Source organism: Anas acuta, chromosome 11 (genome assembly GCF_963932015.1).
Source record: "Anas acuta chromosome 11, bAnaAcu1.1, whole genome shotgun sequence".
NCBI lineage: Eukaryota > Metazoa > Chordata > Aves > Anseriformes > Anatidae > Anas > Anas acuta.
In genome coordinates, this window is record NC_088989.1 from 1,281,695 (window position 1) to 1,301,061 (window position 19,367).

The following is a 19,367-nucleotide window of genomic DNA, read 5'->3' on the forward strand; positions in this document are numbered from 1 at the left end:
TGAGAACACAGAGTTAGACCCGACTGCCTGCCCTGCATGGTATTTCTGAGGGCTGTTGGAATTGCTGCTTAACGGCTGATACAATGCTCCCAACTTGTTGTTTATAAATCCATCTGCTCAGTGCTGCAGGTTTCTTCTCTGCGCAAGGAACTGTTATTACTGTTATTATTGTATTCTTTTATGAAACATTAAAATCTTTGCGTGGCTGAGCATTATACAAATTAGTGGTGGATAAAAATCCAGAATCATTATAAAGCTCCGGAAAGAAGTGAAAATTAAAGCTTTTAAAACACATTTAAATATACATATTTAAGAGAGATTTTCCCACCAGTCATTGTTTTCTAACCAACATAGACACACAGTTACAAGAAATTTCATAGCAACATGCATTAACATACCCTTGCAGCCTCACTTCAGAGAGTGTCAAAACTTCAGGAAATATTTGATGCTTGACACAAGTAAATCAAACTGCTTTTGCAATACCCATTGTCAAATCCAGCTTAAAAAAATGCAGCTCCACCAGTGTAAATGATGTGGTACGGGGGGTGTCTCGGGGCCAGGCTCTCTCTCCCACATGGTGGCTCCTTGATTTTTGTGTTGCTGTCTGCAAAGGCCCAGCTGCCCCTCAGGGAGCCTGGCGGGGCACTCAGGGCAGCCCCCCTATCGCACAGGACACAGCACGAGCAACGACACAAAGACAGAATCCAACCACGCTTTTCGCTTCACACATGCAAGTCTCCTGTGACAAGAGGAAAGGCACACTTAAAGCTTGAGAGCAGCCGGTAAAATTACAAAGTGGCTTGTCTTTTCTACAGGTGTTGCCTCAGGCATATCCTGCATAGCCACAGAGCAAAACAGCTTCATGTTTTCTTAAAAATACAACCGGCACCCAGAGGTAAATCCACACTCCTTCACATAGCCCCGCAGGGATCTCGGAGCTCAGCCCACCTCTGCCAAGGGATCACACACCTCATCCACAGCACAAGGACAACTCTGTACGGCTGGAGCCCATCTCCTGTCCCTCTCACACCTGTCCAACAACTGAACCGACCTAAGCTTTAATTCAGTTTTCTCTTGGTGAGCCCTAAGCCATTTCCTGTAATTTCTAAGAGAAGTGACAAATGACTGCACTTCTCTCCTCTATACCGAAGTGTTAGGGTCATCTTTTCATTTATTTACGTTTTTACTAAGCTAACAGGCAGCATGAGATGTGGGCAGGTATTCCTGATGAGGCTGAAGCCATCAGTAACACCGTGAAACAAAACCAACAATCCCATTCCATTTTTCACGAGCTGTACTCTCCCCTAGGGGCTCTTCATAGCAGCTGCTGAAAGCCAGGAGCCAGCTGCATCCAGCCGGTCCAGAAGTGCTGGTTTGGGGAAGAAACCCACCAAAACAATGGTGAGAGAGAAACAAATGGGTTGCAGAAGATCAACGACTCTAGAACTCAAAATTCCTGCAGCACTTACTATTTCAAGAATTATTATTATTTTTTTTTTCAGGGTTAAATCATGAATTGCATGAAATTGGTTCTAGAAAATTTAACTTTTGAAATTCTGTAGTTAACTACAGGTAATCACAAGCTTTTTATCACATTTTTCCAATAGTGGTGTGATTCCTCATAAAAATACTTAGGTAAAGCTGCTGGTGGGGTCAGGCTTGGCTCCGGACAACTCCAAGTGTCAGATCATGACAGTCCCTGGTTTTCTCAGATTTAATCTCGAGGTTGGGTAAAATAAAGAACTTCAGTAACTTAACATGCAGATCCCTGACAGCTGCTGAGAGCAGTACAGCGACAGGTGAACTCAAATGCAGAACGGTGAGAAAAATTGTTTGTGGTTAGAAAGTTTTAAGCAGCTACTATTACTAGAGCCAGCCTTCAGTTCTGTTTTGAAATGCAGGGGCATTATAAAGAGTAAATTTTAGCATTATTTAAAGCCATTCATTTCAAAGGATTTTAAATTACAATTCTTTAAAATAAAGCTACATCTCTTGATTCTCCTTCCATGTGCCCCAAAATACGGGAGATTTAAAGACACATTTTGCAAGAGCCTCAAACCTTGATTTTCTCAACCGCCCAACAGTATAAAACTCCAGCAGATGCATTAAAATCCTCATAACTCCAAAATCCACATATGTATAGTTGCTATAGCAACTGTCATCTCAAACCTTCCCAGGGGAGAAAATAAATGTGTGTCCTACCTGGCTAATCGGTATTTGTATTACAGAGAATTGGAGGGTAACTTAGTTTCACCAAAAAATAGAACGGGTACTGAAGTGCTACTGTGTTAATGTGATATTATTTAATCTGAATAAGGATCCACTTTGCATGCGCCTTGAAATTATAGTATTTATGTAACATTCAACACAATAAGTAAAAATGCTGCTGCCAAATATACCTGACTTACCCTGCTTATTGATTTGAATAAAAGGAACATTAAAAAATAGAGAAACCTGAGGGAGAGCGGAAGAGTCGATGGAATTAAAGACTACAGATTTCAAAGTGGCTGTATTACAGTTGGAAAAAAAAATAAAAGAAAAAAAAAAGCCAAAGGTTAATGTGATCTGGCTACAAAAAGAAGATGATGGAAAGTGAAGAATGTATGGTCAATGTTTCCCCATTTCTCTTCGTTTCAGGCTGAATAAAAGTCCCAAGTTGTAAGACCATGCTGGCTGAGAAACCATCATCACTCACTCAGACTCATGATTATAACTTTTTTTTGCTTGAAAAAAGTCTTCAAAATACTCCAAGAAAAAATCCCATTTGTAGCATATATCCCGGAGCATGTTGACAGTTATTACTGGGTTGTAGACGTATCCAGAAATTTATTATTTTAATCTTAGCAATTACTAAATAAAAGTAATCACAGCTACCAGGCAATAAAAGCTCCGAGAGACATAAAAATATAATGATGACATATCCCTCATATTAGTTCAATGACATAATTTGAGAAAATAAGATCTTGGGGGAATATTCACCGTATACAACTGCATCTGTACGTGGTTAGAGCGCAGGTACGGACTTCAAACCTGTGGAGACAATGATTTCTTTTAATCTAACAGCTCCAGATCTGGCAAGTTTCCAAAGAGAACTCCCCCCTCACAACAGGAGGAGCACACTCCCAGGAAGCCATATAGCTCTACATATTAATAAGTTATGCAGTCGTTGTGAGTAAAATGCCAAACCCAGCACTGTATTTTGGGCCAGCTAAGTACCCGAGTGGATTCTGCCATGTCTGACACATAAAGCAGATTGATATCTAGGTTTGCCATTAAAGGGATCTAATTTTTCAGTATTACATCCTAGGGATTCGGGAAATTTAATTTAAGCAACAGTATATATACAAGGCAATACTGAATTACCACAGGAGAAGAAAATGGCTCGTGATCTCCTAGACAGCCACAATCTGAGCTGAACGTTGTGAGAAAAGAGGGAGAACGAAGCGGCGAGAAAAAACCCCAAACCCTAACCAAGGCTATTTAACACAAACCTCAGTCAATTCCTCCTGCTCTATTAAACTCCCCACAGCACCAACTACGTCACACTACAAAAACAAAAAGGTAAGCACAAGCGTTGAAAAGTATTGTTTTCTTAGCAATAAATTGACTTTTATGTACAGAAAAACAAACCCGTATTTTAAGAACACCGCCTTTCGCATTGATTTAACTGCAGATGCCTTTTCTCCTTCACTGTATTTTTCTTTGTTTTTCCATGAAAGTATTGCCTCTGGTAATCCTCACCATGTAAGTTTTAAAAATATTTACATTAAGAGAGAGCAATAATAACAAAAAGTAAACCATCGCTGCCACCTGCGAATCGATGTTTCCAGGACGCATCAGAGCGCGTTGCGTGCTCTGTCACGCTGTTGCTCTTTTAGGACACTATCTGTGAAAAATCTGAAAATAATCCAAAGAAATAAAGGGAAATGAAGTACCCGTGAGACCCTGCGGATCTCAGGGGCAGGGGGCAGATCAGGAAGAAGCGATGGGTGACAGACGATGAACCCAAATGCTGGCTACAGGGGCTGGGTCAGTGCTGGTGCAGCGGGGCAGGGGCAGAAGCTCTGTGGAGGGCTCGCTCCACACCACTCGCATCCTTCCCATCTTTTCTCTTCCATACTCTAAAATTTTGACTCAATTTGGCTTATTGATTCAGCTGTGCTTCGCCTGACCTTACAGAGCAATCTGTGCTCTTTTCAAGTGCCACTTTGTATTGACTCTGTGGAGGAGCTATGACTCCTGTAATTGGTTTAACAGCTCTTTGAGGCCACTTTGTTTCTGATAAGATACCCACACATCCACTGAGAATTTAAAATAGTTTTGATGTCAAAAACAATTATGGTAGGAGTGCAAAAGCAGCATTTTAGCAGCACAGACCCTCTCCAGAGAGGTATGGGGTAAGAAGGCCGGCCACAAGAGGCAAAAGGATGGATGACCGTTGTACCCTGTCCTCAGCCTCTGAACTCCCTGGGCATCAGAGGTGATGGTTTGGCAATTAGGAGCTGCTCTGAGTGCAATGGAAGGGACCCTTGTTGTCTGCAGGGGCCAGCTGCCTCCACGTGCTGTGGTTTTTACCAGATCTCAAGGAAGGATGTTTCTGAGCACGGACGTGACATGGTTTCTGCATCCTGATCCTCAAAGGCTGCACCAGCGTTTTAGCACATATACCAATAGGAAAGCACAGCAAAACCAACCCAACCCAAAACACAACCCCCAGAATACAGACAGCAAGAGATGGGCAGGTTGGAAGCGCTGCTACGAGGCCATTGCCTCACAGCCACAGCAACACCACTTCGGAAGGGCCTCCAAAACTGCACCCACTGGGCACCCCCAGGCTGCGTGACCCAACAGCCTGGAAATTGTACCTGCCCCGGTGTTTTCTGAAGGCCTTAAGAGCAGAAAAAAGAACTGTCTGAACAAATGCAAGCTGGGAAGATGACAGGACTTGGCTTTTCCCACACACAGCCTCCCATACGTCCTGAAGGTTTCACCTCCACCCTGGAGCACAGGATGGTACCTGGCCTGCCTCCAGCCCACGCTGCCTCCCTCCGCTCTGCTGCTGGCATTATTTGCCTTTGATGAACTACTTGCAGCATGCTTCAGTCTTTTTTTTTTTTTTTTTTCTTTTTTTGGTTATTTTCTACACTGAACAAGAGAGGTATATTTAATATGCTTTCTACCAAACAACATTATGCTTGTATTTATTGATAAAATAAAGTAAATCCATACAATGAAAATCACGGCGTTATATATAACACCATTTCTCAGCTTAAAAGATTGCGTTGCATGAGATTTTCAGCAGGAGCAATTTCCATTCCAGAAAAGACTTGTGTGGCTAAGCTTATACACAATATTTTCCAGAGAAAATATCTGACAGGAAATCACTAGCAATCACAAAAAAAGTACAATGCCTCCTCCCCACTTAAAAAAAAAAAAAAAGAAAAGAAAAGAAAAAAAAAGAAAGAAAAGAAGGAGACAGAAAAGAAAGGCAAGAAGCACGTAATCTGCTCCCTGTGTAGGCACAAAGGTCCTTCTGGATGGGGAATAATTCCCAGCCAAAGGCACAGCACTGAGATTTGGCACCTCTCAGTGGTAAGATGTGCTACAGCCACTGCCTGCAGATGCCAGTAGGCTGGGGGACCCCTACATGCATCCCCCCAGCTGCTCAACACACACAGACCCAAAGGGCTGCTTGCTGTGCCTACCATCATCTCCCGCACATGGTGTGAAATCCAGCTAATAACTGTCCCTTTCACTGTCCTACATGAATTTGTGCAAGAATCTTCTGCTTTCAAAGCAGTGCAGGTTAATTCAGCCCTGTGACTATGTGGAAAACCAAACGTTTCACTGCTAAGTGATTTTCAATGTGGCAGCAGTCTTTGAAATTATTCAGGTCTTTCTATCGCCTGCTTGAATCTTTGCAGACAACAGCTCAGAACGCTTCATCTCGGTCACCTGCAGGCCGAGCACATTCTCGGGCAAGAGGCACAAAAGCTGCTCTGTGCTCTCTGTGTCAGACCAAAAGGTACATGTGGACCCAGCTGGGTTTAAAGCCACCTAGGCTGTTTCTTATCTTCCCCTTGACAGGGAGAGCAGAGGTGTTTGAAATGAGACTTGGCAGACCTCCTTTCCAGTGGAAATTACCTCCCTTTAGGGATGCAACGTCTCCCTTTAAAGCCCTTCGCACATGAAACCCCCCAATAACCTCTGCTTCCCTCTGCTTCCTCTCGTCTTCCAGCAGTAAAACCAGGCTAAAACAACTGCAGATCTCTACAACCAACCTCTTGAGCTGCAGAGGACAAGGCTCTGGTGCAGACGTCTTTCTCTGGAAGGGCCATGGAAAGGAAGGCCCTGCCTGAGCAATGCCACTGCTGTCCTCCTGCAATGCTACCTCAGGAACCCCCGAAGGAGGAGGAGGAGAAGCAGAGCAGAGCATGAATGAATCATACTGCCCTCTGGTTGTTTATTGCCTTCTTTCTCCAAGGACACCATGCCTACTAATAAATATAAATAAAAAAATAAATAACTTGGGAAAAAGGGAGTGACTTTGTTATCATATTATGTAACACAATATTTATGATGTTTGGATGCTTTTTCTTAAGTTGGTTAAACATAATATTAAGTGGGGCTTAAGTGGACCTCATGGATGAAAAAAGCAACCTGACATTCACTCCGGGACTCTGGTTATGTCTGTACCACGAACTATAGGGCAAGTCTACCTGAGCAAGTTTGAAAGTCACCACCACAGATAGGCTGAGTCTAGTCTCAGCAGCTGGAGCTCAGGACAGACTATTTACCCTGTGGTGTAAATACGCCCTGAGGCTGCTATTTATGGAGCTGAGCACTCATCAGAAGACCGTACACTGCCCTCAGCACTGAACTCCAGAAGCGCTGCTATCTACTGAGCCTTTTTTTGACATTTTGTTTCTCATATCTCATATTCAAAATGATTTAGTTAAGAGATGCCTCTTTAAGAATGATGTGACAGTTAATTCCCACTTATCCTGCTGAAAAGATACAATTGAAAGGGATGCAACAATAAAACTAATGGCTAATATGATTGCTATTGATCATTCGCCAGTTTATCAAATGAATAGCCCACCGGCTAACTGGAGAAGGAAAATAGTGCTTTATATTGCTGGTGTCTCTGTAATGAGCTAACTGGATGGCTCATTTTAAGATCTATGTAAAGCTGAGCATCAGTACATCATTTATAACCGCAATGAATCCTGATATATCAGATGCACATTTGTTCATTTTCACCTACCTTTTCAGCTGACTGGGCAGTGCCAAAAAATATTGGAATGAAGGCAAGCCATACTATACAGGTAGTGTACATAGTGAATCCAATGGGTTTAGCTTCATTAAAATTCTCTGGGACACCCCGAGTCTTGATGGCATACACAGTACATGTAACCATGAGAAGAATGCTATAACCCAAGGAACAAATGATTTGTAGATCCGTAATGTCACATTTGAGAACTCCTCTGGCTTGATCAGGGTTCATAGTTTTCTGCTCATCATAATCTATGATGATGTTGGGGGGGTCAACTGCAAACCAAATAAAGACACCTAGAAGCTGAACAGATATTAAACTCGACGTGATGGCAAGCTGCGATGTGGGGCTTATAAGCCTGGGTGCTGTCACTGACTTTTTGCCCTGTTCAAATATGCGGTAGATGCGGTTTGTTTTAGTTAACAGGGCTGCATAGCTGATGCACATCCCCAAGCCCAAGAAGATTCGCCGGAAGGAACACACTGCGACGTTTGGTTTGGCAATCATCAGAAACGTGATTATGTAGCACAGAAATATCCCTGTCAACAGGACGTAGCTGAGCTCCCTCCCCGAAGCCCGGACGATGGGAGTGTCGTTGTATCTAATGAAGGTTGCCATGACGAAAATGGTGGCAATAATCCCAAGCATGGCCAAGAAGACGGGGATCACGGCCCAGGGAGAGTGCCACTCCAGCTTGACGATGGGTATGGAGCGGCATCCCGTGCGGTTCTCGTTGGGCCGCTCGTTGTATGAGCAGAGCAAGCAAGTCACCTCGTCGGCCTGGTACTGGTAGCCGTCACAGAGCTCGCAGTGCCAGCAGCACGGCATCCCCTTCACCATCTTCTTCCTCTCTCCTGGCTTGCAAGGCAGGCTGCAGACTGAGGACGGGATTTCGCGCACTCCTTTACCCCACTGCATTTCATCGATCTATGAGACATTTGAAATAGAAAGAGGCTGGTTACGTAGATGTGACTGCCAGGCAGCAGGAGGGCACCAAGGGGAAACCTACAAACAAACAGGAAAACTTTATTTGTGGTAGACAGACTGTGCTTTGCCAGGAAACGTGCGCACCAACGTCTTTGTGGGGGACTCTAATCCATGACTGCACTTACAACCATAATTGCTCATTTTTATTAGTAGTAAGTTCTGGTAGAATGGCACACAACATCAGATAAAATGGTAGAGTGTAAACCACCTTCTTTCTGCATGGAATTTAGTTAGAACACTGAAATGGCTAACGGGAAGGCAGCAGTTACATTATGAACCTGGTTTTTGTGCATCCAGAGCTTGGGGCTTCTTACCGAGACCACAGCAAGAGTTCTCCTTTCTTGGCACTACTACAGACCTGGTTAATGTTTTAAATGAGGTGTAAATGTGTCTTACACAGGGCACAGAATCAGTGGGAATGTGGTAAGATCTGCAGTGAGAGCCATGTAAGTGATACAAGTACAAAAAAAAAGTCAATGAAAAATATAATAATTAGGTAATATTTCATTTTAAAGTCATATTAAGCTTTTGAAATACCATCCATGCCCCAGGAATACAAATTATAGATGATTATATTAAGTAAATGGAAAGTCTCATTTGTTCTGTAGTCTTAAGAATCCTGAACTCCAAAGTATATGCTCAAAGTTTCCCAAGTACAGCACAAAATTAGAGTCACAAATCATTTCAAAACATCCCAGACTAAAGCCACTTAGCATTTTCTAAGAACCAAGGTTTGGCATTGGAGCTTCCCTGAAATAACCACTGGGAAGGTCCTGACAGTCCCAGTGTCAGTTCCAGGCACCAAATTCCCAATTCTCCTGCACAGGAAAATTTCTGTGACTCTACCACCTGCTGTATGTGTGCACCTATGTATGGCTTTTACAGGTATAATGCCTGATCTGCTGGGATAGATGTGAGTAAGTATAACTAAAACCAACATTTCAGCTAATAATTTAGGTTATTAAATGTTTACAAGCTCCACTACTTTCTACAACTAAGAAATTCTAAGATGAGTCGCTCGAATCAGCCATCTGTGATTATTAATGTGCACAGGAAGACTGGGGTTTGCATGCCTTAAATTGAAGGATTAAGATGCACCTTCCTAATTTAATTCAAAATAGATCCTGTATCAACTCCATTTCGTATATTTGAAAAAACACTGAAGCCACAGACTGCTCAAATACTATGCTACCAAAAGGCTCTGCTGTGAATGTTATAAAAATAATCCCTCAATAACAAGATATTCGAGAGGTCTGCCACTGCTTGAGAAACTTCATTAACCTTCAATATTCACTACTTATTCTGAAAGAAAAAAGGATCCACAAACTCTTCTCTCACACTGTGCTGAGCTGAAGGATTGCAGCTTACAGATGTGTTAGAGGAGAGCCCAGCACTCCCTGAATTGCACTGGTAGAGGGCAGCTCAGGGTGAGCATGCACCAGAGCCAAGAAACCCATTTTTAAGCCCCACTTCATTCCCAGTCCAACCAGAAATGCCAGCAAGCCCTTGACAAACGTGGAGAAAATACTTGATGCAATCTTTACAGCATACATTGATATGGAATGAGTAAAGCATCCTACATGTATGGATTTTGACACGGTCTGCAGTGATTATAGGATTCTCACCAACTTTCTGCAAATATCTCACAGAACTGCATCGATGCACTATCCTCAACCCCAACCCCTCACCTCCCTGCCATATTACCTATAAAAGGTTGAATTTCCATATTCTCAAAAGTAACCCCATGGCATTGCTAGACAGTGGGGAAAGCCGAAAGGCATTTTATTGTGCGCAGATACTGGGTGTAAGCAGGTAAACAGAAGATCGGGCAAAATTATGGCAAGGCTTTTTTCTGGTCTGTTGGGACCACACTGTGATAACTCTATATTGCTGGCCTCAGAAAGACCCGTGGTGTTCTGCTGCTTCTAGCTAAAAAATTAATAATGAAAACTGCCTGGTAGATGGGCCACCTGTCACAGAGGCCTGGAGCTGTGAGATGAGAATCTGAATCAAACTGGAGATGCTTTCCCCACAAAGCAAAAAAATATTTTTGAAATATTTTTTGTCTTTTAAATAAATTTTTGGTTTTATAACTGCCTTCAGAAATGCAAACAAAAGCAATAAAATATTCAGCTGTGTATTTGGTTGCCTTAGGAGCTAATAATTGTGCCTGATTCACATTTTTCTGTTGCCCTTTTTCTGCATTTTCCTTGAAATAAGCTTTTGAAACCTGAATCTAGAAAAGACTTCTATTGTGGCAAAAAAAATGTTATATTCAGCCACTTCTTCCATTTACTTAATCTAAGCCTGCTTCTATTTGATGGCATTTTCCCAATATTTTTGTCACTGTGAGTTGGAAACTGCTTTTTTCAAGATTTTGCTGAGTTCAGAGTTTCAGTATCAGAACCACGGAATCCTGCTGAAATAGTACGGATGATATTTGTCCACAAAACTGTAAGAGCACATTCTACAAAAACAAAATAGCAGGTCATTTAATTCAATATAATCTGATTGTAGCAAACCAGGAGATTCACTGCTGTTAGGTTCAGATAAAAGTCAGTATTTTAAAGCTGTTCATGTGAAAGCAAACACTCGGCTTTTGAGCAGCTTGGGCAAGGTACTTGATCATGTCCTTGCTCCATTTTTCTTCCACTTCCCATCTCTAAGCTGGAGGTATTGTCAGTTATGTTTATAACAAAGAACTACAATTTTTCCAAGATTCATGGAGGAAGAGTGCTAAGTACTTATAAAAATATAAGATTTATAAGTAAGTAAAATAAACACTTATCCCATAACCAAAAAGTAATTATCTGAAAATGCTAATCTTATCATTTAGAAAGCAGTAAGTAAACAATTTAATAAATCATGAGAAAGTACTCTTGCGATGAATACAAATGTGTCTTTTTTATGTACAAACTTCCATTTCAGTAATACACAGAAATGGCACACAGAGGATTAGGGGATTTACTTTTTCCCAGACTAACACCACTTACGGATGTAGCTGGACACGCTGTGCTCACAGCTATTCCACAGTTTTGCACCTTGAACTTAGCACTTGACCAAATCAGTGCTGTGGGATACAACAAGCTCCTCCATTACAATTCTGCCAAGTCTGGGAAGGACTCAAAAGCCAGACTGCATTAGGTGCTGTAGACACACGTATGTCTAATTTCTTGAAAAAATCACATCTCCACCCATTATCCACTTCTCATCATGTTAAGTAGCCCATCTCCAGCAGTATAATGTGCAGACTGATGCTATTAGAGCTCATCCACTGATGAAGTGATCTGATAAACGGAAAAAATATCATTCAGTGCAGGACATTCAGAAGAACTTGGCACCACTCCATGATACTTGGATCCACGAGACCCACTACATGGTGGCATTACGCTGCGTTTTCCCCTTCCACCCCTCATAGTCCAGCATCCTTGCAGGGATGCTGGACATGCCCCCAGCACCAGTCTGCCCAGTATGGGGGTGCACTGCCACCACTTAATGCTTCCCGAAGGCCACATGCTCCTACTTACTTTATTTACTGGGTTCGTTTCTAGATGCCAATTTCCACAAACAAGGCTGGAAATTGCTCTGGGCCCTTGCAGTGGGAGCAGCTGCCCCCCAGCTCCCCGGAGCCCAGCAGCAGGCACGTGGGGCTGAGCCTCCTGCGCGCCCCTGTCCACACACCTCGAGCTGGTGGGCTGGGATCTGTTCCCTAGATTAATTCTCGGCATGCTCGCTACAGAATAACATTAACAAGAAATGCTTAGCCTGTCTCATAAGGCCCAACGTAATTGTTCATTTTAATGAATAAAGTAACTCGATATCTGCGTGTAATTTAAACATTGTCGCTTCTTTTCTCACCACCACAAACATTTCTGTAATAAGCTATTTGTTCTGAACTAAATTGTTTCATGCAATGTTTGATTAAAATAAAAATCAGTACAAAAATAATTACATTACTGATAATTAACCTACTCAGGAAAAAGAGCCCTGTTCCCCAACAGGACGTTTGTACCAATCGTGCTGTTAATTTCCCAGCCATACCAGAATCCACTTGCGGAGCACTGCGCCCCGATTTATTGCTGCCTCGCAGATTGCTTTCAGGCTCCAGTCACTAAGTCAGCAGTTCAAACAGTTTCTGTATATTCAACTTCCCAGATAGCAATATTTGCATGACTTAGCTCTTAGGGCTTAGCTATTAATGTCTTGTAATTAGTTTTTCAATCCCGGGCTTTAACATGATAACAGTTTTAAGCTAAGAATATGTCAATAACACACAGTCAACAAAGCCTCCTGCAAAATATCAACTAAAATCCCTTAAACAGATAACTGCAGTGATAAGCCAAACTACCAGAGAAAGACATGAACCTACTCCAATACTTGCCCAGGCATGGCAAATGCAGTGTTTAACCCATACTGTAACTTTTCTTGTTAGCTCTACTCCTGCCCAGGGCTGAGAGAAAGCCTTGGTGACTCTGTGCGTCACCCCATGTGTTAAATCCCCCTGGTGCTAGCTCTTGCCACCTGGAGTGGGGCCACCTGGTATTTGGGTGCAGCATAAAAATCTGCATAGCACCTGCATTGCATTTTATGTGACATGTTCTACTACTTCTGGTTTAAGTTCCAACTAAAATCATCATTTTTGTTTCTAATCCGTAGCACCTTTTTGGTGGTCTCATAATAAGCAGATCTTAACCTACATAGACTGATTTATTTTCCTCTTTCCTTTTCTGCTCATACTGTTTGTTTAGCTTAATATTTGTCATCATTTTCCACCGACCTCACCTGCTTTGAGAGCAGCAGATACCAGTTCCACTGAGCACTTGTAATAACTTCTTTAATGAGCACCAAAGGCTATTTGTTCTACATTAAACCAAGGACATTTTTAGCACAACACTGATTTAGAGAAAAATGCTTAATCTACAATTTTTGCAATAACGCTTATTATCATACATTCCTGTTGACACACAATAAAACTGAAAATTAATTATTTTAATGGTTTTATATCTGACTACAGCCTTGTGTTGTCTCCTCCGTAATGGAAGCGGAAGGACCATGCATCTTCAGTATTCATCCCGCAGTCCCTGCATTTTTTTAATTAAAAAAGAACATATTCTTCCAAATGTACATTTGTAATACACAGTGCTTATCTATTTAAGTTGATAGCTTACAGCAAATCTATCTTCCGAAAGTAGAAGCAATCTAAGAGAATTTTTCATCCCGAAGTGGCTTACAATTAGTTTCTGTACTCAGCCCCCAGCCCGGGGCTCGGAATGATGGGGTGTTTTGGGGGGGCTCCATGTTGATGCCAGTTGTGTTATACCTGAAGTTTCACCTCCAGAATATTTCATTGTCAAAATTTTCAAAACATAACCAAGTCTAACACTCTTCTTCCATATTTCACGAAATAGGCCAAGCTCGCTTTAATATTTTAGATGCCGAAAGTAACAGCTCCCATGTGGGGAGCAGCACTGCGCAGGGCAGGTCTCACTGGCAGAACTCACAAACGACAGATTTCAGCCTGAAAAACCTCCCAGTTGTCCCACTGCTCACAACCTGCACTTTTGCCAACTCCTGATGTTCCTGTGGCCATATATAAGGAGATAAAATGCTGCTTAATTAAAGGAGCAATTTACAGCTTGTCTGGCTCCTAACTGGGACAACGAAAGCAGGTTACAAACATAGCCGCCTGGACTACTTTACACATTTTATGCCCTTTGGCATCAGCTAGCTTGTCCTTCAGTGTCACGGCCTTTAACAAAGCACAGCTAAAGACGAGGCTTGGCACCCCTGATAGAGAAGAGCACAGACTGCAGCACCAGCATGGCCCCCGCGACTGCAGGCAGGCAGCGACCACGCTGGGTGCAGCCATCCCGAGCACACCACGCTGGACCCAGGTCATAACAGCTGTACTTGCCAGGGCACAAACCAGAGAAGGGAAAGATGCAGGATTTCATTTCAAAGCGAGGTGTCCCAGTTACATACTCATGTAAGAGAAGCTGTTCAATATTTTACAGTTCTGTCGGAAAGCGCCTCAGCAAAGTTCCCTTCAATCACAGCTTTTTGCTTTCTTCTGCTTGTTAGGATGGTTGGACACGTTCACAAGGATCTAATTTCAAATATAGCCATGCTGCAGCCAGAATGAAAATAAGAAACTTAAAAGTCATGAGGTATGCAATAAATAATTAGGTAAGGCTACCTTACGCATGACTCTTGACAAAGACAGATAAAATGGTCCATCCGACTCCCGCACTGTTTTCCACCCAAAGATCTCAAAGTGGCACACGGATGCAGCAGTACGTGCTAAGTAGGATGAAGGAAGTTCTGCAGCTGGTATAATGAAGCCGCGGCAGAGGGAGATGAAAGCCAAGGCAGCAGTGCACAGAGTTTCAGTACGTGCCCAAGGACTCTAACAGACCTTCCCTGCGTATTTGAAGTTTTGTACTTGCTCTGTGCCTGTCCTAGAAATCAAGACCAAAGGGATTCATTGTGCAGGATTACAAGAATCCCTCGATCCAAACTACCAAAGCACCTAAAATATAGATTGATATTGGGTCAAAGTAATTGGTCAGATATTTAAGTGAACAGCTGAAATCAAATGCTCATTTCTGACACTTTCATAATGCTCAGCAATTAGCGAGTTTAAGTCCCAAATAACAAGACTGGCTGACAGTGGCATCTAGAAACAAATCCAGAAATTCTGACTTTTTTCCCAAGACTCATTTCCTGAGTTATTTTTCATGGTAGAACCAAGAGTTGACCTTACCCAGGTTTTGAGAAAAGGATTATCCCTTGATGTTTATTTATCTCTGCTTATGAGCTAATAACTTCTTTTTCTGTTATTTATGGTTCTGAAAAAGGAACGCAGCTGCCAAATCTGATATATTACTTTCAAAATGGAAAGGGTAATAACTAGAGATGTACCAAATGGCACGTATGAGATTTGGATAGCATTTATCTTAAAGTGCCTGCCAACTCAGAATGCTTTAGTTTATTTATCCTACTAATTGCCGAGCCAATTCAAAGACCAGTATTTGCTAGTCAAATTATTTGGTCCTGGTCTTCCATTTTTAAAAGAATCAGCATCAATGGTACAGTAATTTTCTCATCATGGCTAGCATGCATGGCATAATGACACAGGGGCTTGGGAAGCAAGATGAAAGATATACAAAATTCTGAGTGAAACTCAGCACCTTTAGGCCCCAGTTGGATTGCTGCAGCATTAGTAATACTATTAAATTATCTTGCTCAGGTTATATTCAGTCAATCAGTCTCAACCACTGTAACTGGTACACAGAAAATTAGGGCTGGCTGATGGGACTTTAATTAAGCTTTGCCTGGGGCAACTCTTCCATTAAGGCTGCAGTCACAGCTCACTGAAACGGGACCAGGGAAGGAAAAGGGAAATGAGGTGGCTGGTGACAGGCAGTCACTGAGCGGGCAATGGGTGAATGCTGGCACCTGGTGTGCTACTGCTTTGAAAGCTACATGGGATGCTGGTTTGGTCCGGGTGTGGAAAAATACAGGCCTTCCAATTGCATCAATAATGTTTCTGTCCTCCTGAAGTTCCATTAAAATTCTGCAAATAAATTCAGAGCTTCATTTCCTACCTTAATCAAGCCAAACTTAGGAATTTTGTGCCTCGTCACATTTCAGCGTATTAAATTAGCAGTAAAGCAACAAATTGCCTTTTCCCCTCCCACCACCCTCTTTCACCTCTCTGGGAAAAAATAAATAAATAAATAAAAGGTGACTGGAAGCAATCACTTATGCCCTCCAGCTAAGCACCCGAAATATTTAACTGCCATCGGAGCACGTCCTTTCCAGTACAGGGGTTCTTGCTCCCCGCTCCTCCCCAGCAGCATGGAAGGCATTACAGTCACAGAGGCATTCCAAATCCAGGAGAACAGCCTGTACTGCCTTTTGCAGTCGTTTTTCTGAAAGAAAAAGGGACCCAAAGCTCTGTTTTTGCCAAGGGAGGTGGAATTCCATACTACGTATTTTACTTCACCAGCCTGTCTAAATGACAGGCAGTGCAAGAATGGAACAAAATATCTAATTATAGGCACAATTTCTAGCTACCACTGGGAGCTGGATGCTCAGATGCTACATTTAATGGTCAAATACACATCCTCCATGCCATTAAAAGGTGCAATTAACAAGTAAACAAGCTTGTTTCATGGGAATCATTTAATGCAGCATTTTCATATTAAAAGTACATTTTCAGATGAGTGGAAGAAGAAACAAACAAACAAACGGTGAAAACAAAGCAAATAAAATTTGAGGAAAAGCCTTTCTTAAGTGCAGGCTAAAGACTCTTCTCAGCTCTTTATTTGGGGCCATTATTGCCTACCACGCAAACAATTAGCCTGAGACACATTAAAATGCACGCTATATATCCAATGTTATAGTCTTGCTGCAAACCACATCACTTTTCTATGTAAGTCAGTATTCAGGGACATTTTAAAAATGATTATTTTTGACCTACTCAATGCATGAACTCCTTTGGAAACCTTTTATAATTTGCTTAATTGTTGGAAACTCTAAGGGCCGTTCACATGGTCCTGGTGTGGGCAGAGCTTTCTAAAACCCTTTACAGAATTTCTTAGTCCCCTCTAAATAAAACAAGTGCAATATTATGCAATCATCATAATTACATTCTGCTATCCTTGGCACGTGCATCTGTTTGGTTTTAAAATTTCATTTTCCAGAACACAGCTGGATTGTGTTTTAAGGCTACAAAACAGCATTAAGCCAATTGTTCTCATATCTGTTAATACAATAGCCTAAAATACTGTACGTGCAAACCCAGTAAATAAAAATGGAGACAAAAGAGCCAGTTTCCAGGATGTCACTTGAAAATGCCAGTCCTCATCTGCTGAGGATCTGCCAAACATATAAAGTTAAAGCTGAGATCAAATGCCTGTAAGCCCGCGTAGTACTCCTACTTCCAGGTTCTGCATACGAAGAGCACATCTTCTCTGCAACCAAGGCAAAGAGTAAAACCTCTCTGCCCTTTGCATTAGGCTACACCATTACCTGCACCTCACCAGGTGCTTTGTCCCGAAGAGCTGAGCGAGCAGCCCTCCGAGAGGACTCTTTCACCCAGTGCAAGTCCCACAAGTTCACAATGGATCTAAGAAGAGAATTCGATTACCTGGCAGGTAACTGCAAAATCTGCAGTGCTCACTGGCTGTTGTACAACTCGTGGTGCCGGGCCTCCTGCTCAGAGCAGCAGCGGCACGGACACAGGGTTTGCCTCTACACGCCTGGATGAAGTTCTCCGAATGCAACAAGACACATCTGTCACTGAAAACACCTTTCCATTTTCAGGTATTGGAAAAGAATACTAAATCCTCAATAACACATCAACTGGCATTATTACTACTGCCAAAAGCAAGCAAAACTCATAATTATCCATAGAAATCCCAGCAAAGTATTTGCTCTTGAACATCTTTGCTGGTAAAAGTACAGAAGACTTGCAAAAAGGGATTTAAGAAGTGATGTGTAGGAGCAAAAACATCACTTATTTTAAAAATACAAGTTATTTATTTTTTGACCTTCTATTTCTCACCTTACTTGCTCTCAGAGCAAGTCTGACTGCCCACAGGCTCCTGTACGTTTAAGAGAATACCACAAGATGAGGCAAATTCTGAAGTCAAGAAGTTGTCTGATACATATATTTTTTTTCCATTACAGCTTTTATGAGCTCCTTATTGTTATTATTACTTTCCCTCGATCTTGAAAAGATATGTGCTATATCTTAGATATTCTCTCAGCCTGGTTTCTCTTAGCATTTATATCCTTATAAGCATTTTACCTTGTGACATTCTTAGACCTGGAAGAAAATTATACTGATGCTCAGTGTCGCCAGAAGCTGATACAGCTTAATACACTTTGCTTTGCCTAAAGGTAGCACAGCTCATGCAGTATACATTACAACCTAGGCAAAATGGGTCAGTAACAAAGAAAAAATGACATTTCACACCTTTAATTCCAAGTCTGAGTTGGTTTTCAGAGTGAGATGTAAGATTTAACTATTGCCTTCCTACTTTTATATAGCAAAAATCTAAATGGAAAGCTCCAATCACTGAATAACCTTTTGTTTAAAATACTTTTCTTGTGATTTTCAAGTATGTCAGGTAACAACCAGGAAAGGGTCCTCACTGGCCTGAGCCTCCTCGTGTGGGGGTTATCTAACCTGGGGGACACACCTGGGAGATTCTCTGGATTACAACACGCACTGACTTTTCTTTGAAGAATGCGTGGGCACTTACCGACAACCTGCAACAAATTGTTTAGCTCTCTTCTGTCATACAGAATAAGCGCTGCTTGGTTCACATAGTTACCAGCACATATTTTCAGGTTTTGCCCTCATCTGGAAGAAAGTTATTTACAGCAGCAGTTTTTAAGCCTAATGCATCAAAGCCACCTGTGGTACTGTGGCCCACCTCGGTTCCATCCCACAAGCGCACTGAGCTGTGCTGTGGCCACGGCTCCAGAGCAGGGCTGGCAGGACTGGGGCCCACTGCCGGCTCCTGCACATTTCAGGCACCTGATCTGGAATCACTGAGGACTGAGGAATAAGCATATGGCCATTCAGCGGGCCAGTGGCTTGAAAAATTCCCTTCCAGTTGGCTGAGAGAAAATTAATTCCGCAAGTTAAGATAATTAAAGGTGTTTGTGCCGCTCGTGGTTGACATGAGCAATGAAAGATCAGAGGATTTAATAACAGAACAAAATAAACAACATTTATCATTAGTATGTACATTATAGCTATTGACACGTTGGGCACGGTGAACTGTCTCACCAAAACATGTAATTAGGATGTATTTTAGCAACACACCAATATAGTTACTCACCTTTGCATTTCTGACCAGATCACACCCAATTTGGCTGAAGGTGCAACGAAGGCTGAGCTCACAAAGCCCAGCTACAGCAAGGAATTTTGAAAACGGGCTGCAGACCTTTCTGGGATGACTTTGCATTTAGCAGTGCTTACTCAGTGAATTAATTCCCAGAAAACCAGGCACCTGTGGCCCCACAACTAAGGCTACTGCCAGGTTTTATGCACTGGCTATGTGATGCAATGCTAAAAAGCAGAGGG

General features: G+C 42.2%; 1 protein-coding gene across 5 annotated transcripts in view; it reads right to left on the reverse strand.

Annotated features, from left to right (window-relative positions):
- Positions 1-19,367, reverse strand: part of GRM7 (glutamate metabotropic receptor 7) — a 259,416-nt gene that overhangs the window by 51,099 nt on the left and 188,950 nt on the right. For 4 of the 5 annotated variants that reach the window (XM_068694313.1, XM_068694312.1, XM_068694315.1 and 1 more), the window contains exon 8: positions 7,268-8,203. The exons of the other annotated variant lie outside the window; for it this stretch is intronic. In XM_068694313.1, coding sequence (XP_068550414.1) covers positions 7,268-8,203 — 936 coding nt within the window. The remainder of the gene's footprint in view (positions 1-7,267; positions 8,204-19,367) is intronic. 5 annotated transcript variants of the gene reach the window in all.